Raw genomic sequence first — 12,385 nt, 5'->3', positions numbered from 1 at the left:
GGGCACAGAACCGAACCCTCATCTCTCATGAGGCGCCCGCTGAGAAAGCCCCCGGCATCTTTTTTTTTACGATAATATTTAAAATCCCTTTTTAAAAGATCTTGCAGTTTTAAAACGTTTTACAGTTTCGAGCGTCACTTCAAACCGGGGATTTAGTCGCCCTCACGCCGTGGGTGCCCACAGGGACCACGGAGGGGAGCCGGGGCAGCGCCGCTGAGGGCACCCCCGCCTGAGGGCCGCCGTCCCCGGACCGCCCTCAGCGGACCGCCCCTGAGCCGTGCGGGTGCCGGGGCGGTGCCGGGGCGGTACCGGGGCCGGGCCGGGGCGGTACCGGGGCCGGGCCGGGGCGGTACCGGGGCCGGGCCGGGGCGGTGTAAGGCGAGGGGCGGCGTCGGCGCTGTCTGAGGGAATGCGGGCGGCCAAGATGGCTGTCGCTGCCGCCGCTGCCGGGCGTCACCGTGAGTGTGAGGGCGCCGCCGCGATGGCGGGAACGGGGGGCCGGGGGCGGCGGGCGGCCTGAGGGCTGCCCGGACACCGCGGGCGCTGCGCGGGCGGGAGCGCGGCGGCACGGCCGCCACCGCGTTACACAACGCCCGAGAGCCGCCTTTCATAACGCTGACCCGCGCCGGGGCCGTGCTGTACCGGGGCCGTGCTGTACCGGGGCCGTGCTGTACCGGGGCCGTGCTTTACCGGGGCCGCCCTCACCGGGGCCGCCCTCACCGGGGCCGCCCTCACCGGGGCCGCCCTCACCGGGGCCGTGCTTCACCGGGGCCGCTCTCACCGGGGCCGTGCTTTACCGGGGCCGTGCTTTACCGGGGCCGTGCTTTACCGGGGCCGTGCTTTACCGGGGCCGCTCTCACCGGGGCCGCTCTCACCGGGGCCGCTCTCACCGGGGCCGTGCTTTACCGGAGCCGCTCTCACCGGGGCCGCTCTCACCGGGCTGCGCTCACCGGGGCCGTTCTTTACCGGGGCCGTTCTTTACCGGGGCCGCTCTCACCGGGCCGTGTTTTACCGGGGCCATGTTTTACCGGGGCCGCTCTCACCGGGGCCGCTCTCACCGGGGCCGCTCTCACCGGGGCCGCTCTCACCGGGCTGCGCTCACCGGGGCCGTTCTTTACCGGGGCCGCTCTCACCGGGGCCGTTCTTTACCGGGGCCGCTCTCACCGGGCCGTGTTTTACCGGGGCCGTGCTTTACCGGAGCCGCTCTCACCGCGCTGCGCAGGACGATGGCCGTTTTTTAACGGTCGCTGCCCTGAGGGGAGCTGCGGGCGCGGGGTCTCCTGGCCCGCCCCGCAGGGACCCCCTGAGGGCGGCCGCGCCCGGGGTCTCCGGAGGCGCCCCTGCCCCTGCCGGCCTCCGCCGCGCCCCGCTCTCCTGTGCTCTCCTGTGCTCTCCTGTGCTCTCCTGTGCTCTCCTGTGCTCTCCTGTGCTCTCCTGTGCTCTCCTGTGCTCTCCTGTGCTCTCCTGTGCTCTCCTGTGCTCTCCTGTGCTCTCCTGTGCTCTCCTGTGCTCTCCTGTGTGTTTTACCCGCTGAGGGACTCCGTTCTAGACGAGCCGCTCTCCGTCTGACAGCGGCTGTGTGGCAGTGCGGCCAGTGTCGCGGTTCGCTGCAGGTGCGGCGGCAGGTGTGAGCCCCGGGCCGGGTCCCCGCTGTCCTTCCAATGCTCACCCCTGGCCGGGCGCCGCTCGCTCCGTGGCCCTGCCGAGGGGCGCCTTACCCACCGCGATTTTCGCTTTAGGCTTTAGTACCATAGTGCCGCTTCTAAAACGTATGACTGAACACTTTAACCAGTGTTCCGTCAGGCTGGGAGCATCCTGGTTGCACATCCCGTTCTGCCCATCCTGATGCAGGTGGAAACGTGCATAAACCTCACGTTAAGTCGGTTGCAGAATGTCCGGAGTTGGAATGTCCTGGTCATTGTTTCAATGCCTGGCCCTGCGCAGCACACCCCAGCAATCCCACCCGGTGCCTGGAGTGTTATCCCAGTGATCCTGGAACTCTGGCAGCCTTGGGGCCGTGACCATTCCCTGGGGACCTGGGCAGTGTCCTGCCACCCTCTGTGCCAGGAACAAGTGTCTTCTTACAGTGCAGAAGTACCAAGGCAGCCATTGCAACTTCCCTTTTTATTGTTCTCTATAACTGGTGTATAGTGTCAGCGCCTCAGAAAGTAATAACCTAAGAACTGGAAGTAAAAAAAAAATAAGTATTTGAAAAGAGCCTTTCAGGCGTCAGTGATGCTTGAAGTTCTTTAGTTTGCAGCCTTTTGTATCAGTGCAGATGCAGACGCAGGCATCCACAGCCACGCACTCGTAATCCCGAATACGAGGCTGGATTTGCAGGATGCATTTCCTTGCCATTGATTTCAGCAGGTTTTGAGGCCGTTCAGCATCTGTTCAGGAGGTTATTAGAGAACTGTGAGCTGTAAGATGCTCTTCCCAGCGGGTGGGTCGGCTGCCGAGGAGCTCTGTGCTATTGGGGCTCAATTGCTGCTGAGCTCCTGCGGTCTGACAGGGGAAATGTCGCGCTGAACAATTGCTGGAGACACGGGCATGCAGAATTTAACCTTTTTGATTTTACCATGAGCAATTCACACTATTTTTGCACTAAAAGAATACCATGTCGTGATGATGAGCTCCCGAGGAGAATGAAGTGTGCCTTTGAAGAGGCAGGCTGTAAGCAGCACGGAGTTTTATGGAATGGATTGGAAGGAACCTTAAGGATAATCTGGTTATAAGGCCCCTGACATAAGGACTTGGAGATGCTGGAGTGAGTCCAGAGGAGACCATAGAGATGATCTGATGTCTGGAGCCCCTCTGCTCTGGAGCCAGGCTGGGAGAGCTGGGGATGTTTAGCCTGGAGAAGGATCCAGGGAGACCTTAGAGCCCTTTCCAGTGGCTAAAGAGGCTTCAGGAGAGCTGCAGAGGGAGGTGGGTGTGTGCAGTCATGTAGAATCCTGGGGTTTGCCTGATGCTGAAATCCAGATTGATAGCCATCACCTGGCTGGCCAGTGAGAAATAAAGTGGCCCAGCTCTCCAGGTAAGTGGATTCTGGAGTTGCTGCTCGGTGTTTCTGACACAGGGTCAAACAGGAGCAGATGTCTAACCTACATTATAGACGTGGTGTGGAAATGCTGTGCTTGTCTGGGGTTAGTGCAGGTGTGTCTGACCCACGAGGGGTTACACAGTCTGACACTTGTGCCTCAGTGTCAGCCCCTCGTTTCTGCTCTGTTATTCTGGAGTTATGATTAGAACTCACAGATTAGCAAGGCTTTGGTTTGGGTTTTGGCTGCTGCCTGGTGTCTGCAGAGCTGTAAGTATTGAGTGTTCAAAGAAAGGCAGAAGCTTGCGATTTCCTGAATTTCTTTGATTCCAGGACCTGGAGCTTGAGTGAGAAAATGCCGAGCTCACAGTGCTGCGGGTGGGTTTGTGGGTTAGCAGCCCCTCAGCCCGGCGCCATCAGTTCTCTATCCGTGCTGCTGTCCCTTGGCAGTGCTGGGGGTGCAGTTACCAGTGTGTTCTCTCCCCGCAGTGCTGAGGAGCTGCAGCCAGCTGCGGGTGCCGGTGCGATGGAGAGGCCAGGCCACAGCGGCCGCGGTGACCGAGAGCACCAAGCCCCAGATCCAGCCCCAGGAGCGGTAGGTGGGGGCTCTGGGCCGCTGCCTCTCCCTGATAGAAGCAGGGCAGCCACGGGGCTTGGCGTGCTTCGTGTGTGTGAGTGTTTATCTGCTGCCCGCACCCACCCAGGCTCGTGTTCTCTGTTCTGTGGGGCAAGGACAGCCTCGTTCCTGCAGGGCTCCCCGAGCCCGGGGCCCACGTGGGGCCTGAGGCAGTGCAGGAGCCATGGAAGGACATTCACTGTCATCATGATTGGAAGTTCTGGTTCCTGACTCCTGGGTTTTATTCAGCAGCCTACTGATACACACTCCAGCAGAAGGGGAATGGAAGCTTAGGTCCCGAAACGTTGGGGCAGGCCTGGGCTCCTCTCAGTGCCCTGTTGTAAGGCTTTGGCAAAGCTCCCTGTGCAACCTAAATCATCTGCTGGGGAACTGAGAGGTCCTGCTATCTGGGCTCCTTTGGGCAGGGGAAACAATTCCATGGGGAAATCGGGTGAGAGCTGTGATCAGCAGCCATTCTGTAAATGCTGATACCACCATCTCTGGGACCTTATCCTTACAAAAATGTGCCAGATCTGCACCTGGATAGAAAATCCACTCTGGAAAACCCCAACCCAAACACAACTGGCCCTGCAATGAATTGATGTGTAGAAAGTCTTCTTCTGCTGTCACTGCTGCAGGAGATGTGTCCCCACAGTAATGAAGACAGAGACTTGTGTGAGTGGCTTATCTGTTTTCCCTGGAACCTGTTGCTTGGTTTGGTTGGAATCCACAGCTGAGACCCTGTTTTATAACCTCCCTTAGAGCCAGCAGCTGCGAGACAGCTTTCTTAGTTTATTTCCAGCTAAAGTTTGTGTTACAAAGTGGTTAGTTTTTAAAGAAGCAAAGATCATGTAGATACTTGTGTCTCACCATTCCTGTTCCTAGCACAAGTGTTTACATAAGCAGGAGGAGCCTTGGAACAGGAGCTGCCTTTGCAAAAGGCAAATGCAGAGGATAAACTGGTTGTTTTGGCATCATAACAAAAATAAAAGCAGTGGGTCTGGGATTTGAAACCTCTCTTGTTTCCATAGGAAACCTAAAACTGGAATCTTGATGTTGAACATGGGAGGCCCGGAGCGGCTGGATGACGTCCACGATTTCCTGCTGCGTCTCTTCCTGGACAGAGATCTAATGACCCTTCCAGTTCAAAAGTGAGGAGCACTGGGATCTCCTGTGGTACAGGCAGTGTTGGGTGTTGCTGCCTGAGCTGTAGGCTCCCATATTTACCCCCTGTGGGGAGCAGCATTCCCTAAGACTGCTTCATCCTGGGAGCAGCCAGTGCAGGAGACGGTGCTAGAGCCCCTCTGGGGCAGGTGTGCCGTGGTGGTTCTCTTTGGGTTGCAGAGGGAGGTGTGGGAAGGGTGCTGGAAGAGAACGTGGAACAAACCGTGCTGCTCTGCTGTAATTTGCAGAGATGGCCAGGGAAGGCCGGAGCAGCAGAGCTGTGGGAAGGGGAGGTTTGGGCTGTGCTGTAACACATCCCTCTCCACTGCTGCAGTAAGCTGGCCCCGCTGATTGCCAGGCGCCGCACGCCCAAGATCCAGGAGCAGTACAGCAGGATCGGCGGGGGCTCCCCCATCAAGAAGTGGACAGCGCTGCAGGGAGAGGGCATGGTGAAGCTGCTGGACAGCATGTCTCCTCGCACTGGTACTGCTCTGCTCGGCCTCCTGCGGCCTTTGCTCTCTGTCTTGGAGCTGTTGGCTTGCGAAGCAGCTTTGGCTTCTTGGCTTTCGTTGTGGGGTGGGGTGGATTCCAGCCCTGCTGGGAAGCCATGGAAAAGATAGTGCAGACAGGATTCCATTCATTGTAAGGTTGTTATCGAAGGCTGGGCTCAGTCTGACCTCTGTCTCTCCTGTGATCGTGGGAAGACAGCTGATAGACTGTGTGTGTTGTTTTCAGGTGTCCCAAGGCAGGTGCCAGGACACCTGAAAATGAAGACACTTGGTGTGTTATTTTTTATGTCAAACAGACACTCTCCCTTGGTGTGTGGCACTGCCAGGCATCGTGCCTTGCCCTGTAGGCCCTGCTTGAGGCTGAGGAAGCCTGCGCTGAGACAAGTGGCTGAGGCTTAGATGGGGAGAAAGGGGAAGGTATTTCACGTGAAGGACTAAGGCAGGTGTGGGCAGAGGGGTTCAGAGTGGTTCTCAGCAGCTGTTTGGGGCTGAGAGGAGGACATGTGGAGAAAAGACAAGGCAGTGCAGGGCATGGCTGAGCGATAGCAGCGAGCCCCGCCCGGGGACACAGCCCGAGATAAGGCTGGGCAGTTTGGCCGGGGTGGGAGGAGATGATCAAACAGGAGTACAGCCTCCCTCCCCTGTCTCTGTGCCACAGAATGTATGAGGTACCTGTGCCACTCTGCCTGGTAGCAGGGCTGTGATGGGAAATGGGTGCAGGTGCTTCTGTGAATGTCCTTTCATGCAGGGCTGTTTTATGGCACGTGCCTCAGGCTGGGCTAGAAAAGGGCTGGAGGAAAAGGACTGCTAAAAGGGTCTGGAAGGTTAAACGAAGCATTCTTGGAAGGCTAGAGCCAAGGTTATTTCATCCATTCAGAGCGTGGTGTGTCACTGGTGCCTTTGTTGAGGTGATGTTCAGTCTTTTCCCCACAGATGTGACTGCCTAGCTTAGTTCCAGCTGTGGTCCCTGCAGGTACAGTCAGAGCCTGAGCCTGCTGTGTCATTCTAGGCAGGAGTGTTCCTGGAGCAGGAGCCCCTGAAGGGTCAGGCTTGGAGCAGGTTCTGCAGATAAGGCTGGGAAGGTTTATCTGCTTTCCCCAGTGTCCCACTCCCACTTGCTTTTGTTTGGTGACCACTCTCCGTGCAGTCACACCCTTCTCTGGGCACTTCTCTCACCTGATAAGTCCTTTGGAGGCGTCTTTTTTACTTGACAGCAGCTGCAGTTTAACAATAGAGTGTGCTGAGCACTGCCAGCCGTTTCCTTCAGCATCCCAAGTGACCTTGCAGAGGAGCACTGTGTTCCTTCAGAACAGCTTGGAACAGCTGGGAGTGCTTGCAGACAGCATTTGGGAATGTGGTGTGCTCACAGGTAGCACTTTGGGAGTGCTGAGCCCTCTTCATTGAGTAACTGGCAGGAGGTGCTGCTACCATGGGAAATGTGGCCAAAAAAAAAAAAAAATAGAAATACTGTTAGGGTCATTTTGTCTTGGTCTGGTCTGGGCAGGAGGTGAAACCTCAGTGTGTCAGCAGCACTGCTCTCGTCCTAAATCCAGACACAGCACTGTCCCAGCTACTGGGAGGGGAACTGACTCTGCCCAAGCCAAGATCAGGACAGGATGTCACTTACTTACTTATACAGTCTGTACACAGACAGCAGCATCTCTCTTTTGCTGCCCATGGTCCTGAACAAAACCTGACTCTGCCAGGGTATTGCTTCCAGGCTGGCCATGCTCTTCCCTGAATTCCCTTTCCCAGGTTAAACTCCTACAGCCCCTGCTGCGGTTAGTCAGATTTTTGTCTTTAATGCCATTCAGAGATGTTAATGAGGTTACTGGCCCAAGGGCTCCTGAAGCTGGGCCTTTCTTTGCTGCTGCTCCCAGCTGGGAGCTCTCCTGCCTCCTGCAGAGAACTGGGGCTGACTAAACCTGTTTTCTGAATCCTGCATAAATGCATGGAGCGGAGCCCAAGCACGGGACATCTGCTTCCTTCAGAAACCTGCTAAATGTTATTTCAGAGCCACTGACCTGGAAACTCTGAAAAAGAAACTTTGCTTTTGTTCTCCTAAGAACCTCTGTCCTCCACTTAAAAAAACAAAAGAGCAAACCTCCCCTGCCTGCCTCGGTCCCCTAACCAAGCCTGCTCCCAAAGCTGACACCCAAAAGATTAGAGATAAAACGTGGAGGAACCTGAGAAGTGTCGGGGAGAGTTATATTGCCTCCAAAATTAGGTGTTAAAGCCATGAAGCCTTTTATGAAACCCCTCCAAAGTCAGAATGGGAGCGTGTGTCCCTGCTTCCCTGCTCTGCTGCCCCAGACAGAATGCTGGCCCTTGGGCTCTGGGTGCCATTGGGGCAGTGCTGGGCAGGGAGGGCAGCTGGAGCTGTCAGGGCACTGGGGTGTTCATTTAGCTTCTTAATATCCACGCATTTTTACCATTGCATCCTTAAAACCAGGACTTGCCCGATGACACACCAAGGGGGGCTCTGCCCAGGCTGGGAACCATCCCTCTGCTAAACGCAGGAGAGGCAGGCAAGGAATGTTCCTGCAGAGCCAAACCATGATCTAAATCCCTTTTAAATTCTAATCCCAGCCGAGTGAGGAACCAGAAAATTGCTCGACCAAAGAAAGGGCTTCCAGGAGAGTGCTTTCTGGAAACAGCCAGGAAACAGTAAGCAGTTTCAGGCTGGCTGTTGTTGCCTGTGCTGGGGTAGAGCCGTGTCAGTGGCAATGCTCACCTTTTCCTGCCGTTGGTGTCCCCGCAGCGCCCCACAAGTACTACATCGGCTTCCGGTACGTGCATCCCCTGACGGAGGAGGCCATCGAGGAGATGGAGAGGGACGGCATCCAGAGGGCTGTGGCCTTCACCCAGTACCCCCAGTACAGCTGCTCCACCACAGGTGAGCAGGCACAGGGGCTCTGGGCACGGGCCTGGGAGCGTGGATCAGTCATCTGAGCCCTGATCAGACCGTGCACTGTATGGGCCGGGATGGAACTGTTCCCCCTGGAGACTCCCAGCTCGCATTTACGGGTGCATTTTAATTAGGTAGCAGTTTAAAACATGATAATAGCCTGCTGCCGAGCTGTTTCAATCTGACAGCTTGCTGGTGGCCTGGCTGAACTCGTGTTGTTAATTCTGTGTTTCAGGAAGCAGTTTAAATGCCATTTATCGCTACTATAACAAGAAGGGGGAGAAGCCAAAGATGAAGTGGAGCATAATTGACCGATGGCCCACACATCCCCTTCTCATTCAGGTGTGGATCTGAAGCCTTGGAGGTTTATGTATTTTCTTTTAATGTAGAGAAAAGGATACTGAGGAAGGATAACAGGAGTCTGAGGGTGCATTTGAGTTGTGTGGAATTACAGGAGAAGGAGGGTTATTTCATGGTCCATGCTTTGACAAGACAGTGTGTGAAAGTGACCACTGTGCACATCCTGTTTTAAAACAGGCTGATGTTACCCTAATGGTGCTGGCTGGAAGGAACCTCTGCAGGCCATTAATCCAAATTCCTGCTCAGAGCAGGTCTGTGATCAGCACACACAGAGATTACGTTGGTTTGTCAGCAAAGAGTAATTCCTGGCTGTGGCAGGAGCAGTGAAGAGAAACCATTTTCCAGAGAAAATGGCTCTTTGGTCTTTATCAGGGAGATATTCTCCTTTATTCTCCTTCCTTTTGTGTGGGTTTGCAGTTTGTGTGCTGAGCAGGCAGGCGGGGTGGAACTGCCTGTGCTGGGGGACTCTGCCTGCACACACTGCCTGAGTGTTGTGCACACTGGGGGAATTTGGGAGTTCTGGAGGCAGCAGGGAACACGGGAGCTGCCTGTCTGCATCACTGGGAGCAGGGATGCCTCCCGGTGTTCCTGGCTCAGGGCTTTGTTTCTGTCTCCCTGAGCAGTGCTTCGCTGATCACATCCAGAAGGAGCTGAACCTGTTCCCACCAGACAAAAGGAAAGAGGTGGTCATCCTCTTCTCAGCCCACTCGCTGCCCATGTCTGTGAGTGACCCCGGGCAGGGTGTGGGGACACCTGGGGACACAGGTGTGCAGGTGCCAGGCCAGTGTGGCCCTTCGGGAGTGTTCCCTGCTGACAGAGGTGTGCTGTGTCTGTGGTGCAGGTGGTGAACCGTGGGGATCCGTACCCTCAGGAGGTGGGAGCTACTGTCCAGAGGGTCATGGAGAAGCTCAACTACTCCAACCCTTACAGGCTGGTGTGGCAGTCCAAGGTACGTGCTCAGGGAAGGTGAGCAGGTGAACCCTGTGCAAAAATACACCTTTCTTTGCATTTTCAGTTCTTTCATTCAGTCTCGTTCAGGCCAGCCTGGGTTCTGTCCCTTTGAGCTGTAATGGTGGGGAGTGTGTCTTCATTAGACATTCAGTGGAGAGAGTGAGAAGTACAACCAAAAGCAGAGAAATAAAAATGACTGTTTCTATCCCATCCACAGCCTGGTCTGTCACCCTGCCTTAGGACATGTGGGGGCTCTGTGTAAGAATGACTTCATGAGTGTTTTTCCCTGATCTCTGCTCTTTTGTTCCAGGTTGGACCAATGCCTTGGCTTGGTCCCCAGACAGATGAGACCATTAAAGGACTGTGCCAGCGAGGAAAGAAGAACATGCTACTGGTCCCAATAGCATTTACCAGTGACCACATTGAAACTCTGTATGAACTGGATATCGAGTATGCCCAGGTTTTAGCCAACGAGGTGAATGCCCTGTGGGTTTGGTCCCTGTTTGCTGAAATTATTTCCCCTGGGTTGCAATTTACCTCGTAGTTGCTTCTTGCAGTATTACTTGGGATTAGCTTGATTTTCCTGTAAATCAAAAATTAATTTGAACTGGCTTAACCACAAAACAAGTGGGAGGTTGTCTTTCTAGATCTAGGTCTTTAAACCATTACAAATGTTGCTAAAAAACGAATGAATGATTTTTGGCAGCAAAATGTAATGTTGCCCCACAGTAATTTTTGCTGTACTAAAAACCTTGATACTGCATTTAATCCTGTCATTTTGGGGCAACTTCTGAATGAAGTGGGAAGGTTTTGAAGGCTACTCAGTGAAGGATCAGATTAACTGGTTTGACTTTTTCCTCCTTTTTTTTTTTTTTTGCTTCAGTGTGGAGTTGAAAACATCAGAAGGGCAGAGTCTCTGAACGGAAATCCACTGTTCTCCAAGGTATGTGCTGTGCTGGTTGCCTGTCAAGGTTCACAGTTGTGTTCCCTGCTGAGTGTGGATGCTTGCGGGTCGTTTGGGGTGTTGTGAGTTTAGGAGCAGAAATGGAACTCTTGTGTCCAGCACAGAGGGGTTGGTGGCACCGCGGGGCCTGTGTCTGTGTCAGGAGGGCCGGGGGGGATTGCCCAGCTGGATCTGCTCCCTCTGACCCTTCCCTGTGCCCCGCAGGCCCTGGCTGACCTGGTGTGCTCCCACCTGCAGTCCAACGAGGTGTGCTCCCGCCAGCTGACCCTGTGCTGCCCGCTCTGCGTCAACCCCGTGTGCAGGGAGAGCAAGGCGTTCTTCAGCAGCCAGCCCCTGTGAGCCTCCTGTCCCCGGCCCCGGGGACACCGCCCCGGCCCTGGGGACACGCCCCGGCGCTGGGGACACCGCCCCGGCCCTGGGGACACGCCCCGGCCCTGGGGACACCGCCCCGGCCAGGCCTCAGCACACACCCACGGGCTGGGGCTCAGGGCTGTTAGCCCCCGTCACGGCACGGAGAACTTGACCTCGGGTTCGTTTTCCTTTCTTTGAGAAGAGTTGTAGAAGTAGGGAAACAAGGGCATTGATCCCGTCAGGTGTGAGGAGATCTCGTGTCCCCCGACCCCGATGGGACAAAGTGTGAGCCCAGCAGAATGCACTGAAAATCCTCCACAGCTTTTTTACAATGAGCTTCTATTTCTATTTCTATGCAGGGACTTCTTTGTATGCAGGGGGGTCACGAGTGCATTCACTTGTACAGGTCAAAGGTACAGTTCTTTTGGTCTTGCTTCAGGGGCAGTCTGACCAGCCCAGTCTGAGGGACTTTGCAGCTGGCTTTGGAGATCAAGTGACTTCTAATGCTTTTTAATAATGTGTGTGTATATGTGTTTTTGGTTTTGTTCTTGTTTTTGTTTTTAGAACATGAAGATAAGGCTTTGTTTTGGTTTGATTTTCTCCTGCCAGAAACTTGTGGTGAAAGCTTAGCTGGGATAGTAGAACGCACAAAACTTGTTTACATTTTCTAGGAAAAACATTTTCATTATCTGCAAGAAAATGTTTGAAGAGCATAAATTGAAAGGAATTAGCCTGCTTGGGTGATACTGGAGAATTTGCTCCATAGAAACTGCATGTTTCAAGTCTAGCAGGAGCATGTCTAGAAACATGTTGGCTTATCTGTTAAGCAGAATAGCTTTTTAATATTCCTCTTATTTTTATTAAAAAGGGCTTTTTCTGTTTGGTGAGGTTAATTTAGGAAGTCAGGCTTGTTCTCCAGGAGGTTTATAGACCCACTCTGTGCTTTCTACTGTGCCACAGTACTGTGGTTTAGCGGGATACCTGTGGAGTGCCATGGGTAGGATTGATCTGGCTTAACTGCTGTTATTTAAATGGACACGATCAGTCAGGAGCGATGTAGAGAACAGGCAGCCCTCTGCTGGGGCTCTGCTGCGAGCTGCCAGCCCACACGGGGCCCAGCTGGGCACTGGGGGTGGCCCCAGGGTCCCCTGCTGCCCCTCGGGGCGGCAGCAAAGCTGTGACCGCGGCACTGAGCCGGGCGTGTGGTGCCCAGCTGGCACCTCCTGGGCGCCACACCTTTACTTGATGTCCTTAGCACTGAAAGGCCAGGACCTGGGCACTGAGGGCTGGGCCCTGGGAGGTGCTGGTGGCTGGCAGGGTGATGCCATGCTGCTCAGCCAGGTTGATCTGCTCAGGTAACCACGAGGCACGAGCAGCTTGGACCTCTGGTCTTTGGAGAACAGGGGGCTTAAAGAGAGAAGAGGCTTCTTGTGGTACATCAGGGGGTTTGTTCTGTTTCGGTGTTGGAATTAAAGATGGGGTACTGGAGGAATGGATGGATGCTGTGATGAGTGCAGTAAAT

At 54.8% G+C, this 12,385-nt stretch overlaps 1 protein-coding gene across 2 annotated transcripts; it reads left to right on the top strand.

Annotated features, from left to right (window-relative positions):
- The first annotated feature begins 355 nt into the window (after window positions 1-355).
- Window positions 356-10,886, top strand: FECH (ferrochelatase). 2 transcript variants are annotated; one of them, XM_066339077.1, is made up of 11 exons: window positions 356-458; window positions 3,530-3,635; window positions 4,688-4,807; window positions 5,155-5,303; window positions 8,091-8,225; window positions 8,473-8,579; window positions 9,221-9,319; window positions 9,439-9,546; window positions 9,859-10,023; window positions 10,432-10,491; window positions 10,717-10,886. In XM_066339077.1, the coding sequence occupies exons 1-11, from the start codon at window positions 410-412 to the stop codon at window positions 10,849-10,851; spliced, it is 1,233 nt and encodes a 410-aa protein (XP_066195174.1). In that variant the 5' UTR covers window positions 356-409; the 3' UTR covers window positions 10,852-10,886. The 2 variants fall into 2 exon arrangements, with proteins under 2 accessions (XP_066195174.1, XP_066195173.1); XM_066339076.1 differs by having other exon boundaries at window positions 406-464.
- Window positions 10,887-12,385: the final 1,499 nt, after the last annotated feature.

This window comes from Sylvia atricapilla, chromosome Z (assembly GCF_009819655.1).
Source record: "Sylvia atricapilla isolate bSylAtr1 chromosome Z, bSylAtr1.pri, whole genome shotgun sequence".
Lineage (NCBI taxonomy): Eukaryota > Metazoa > Chordata > Aves > Passeriformes > Sylviidae > Sylvia > Sylvia atricapilla.
The sequence above is the reverse complement of the archived record's forward strand: the minus strand, read 5'-3'. Positions and strand labels throughout refer to the sequence as shown.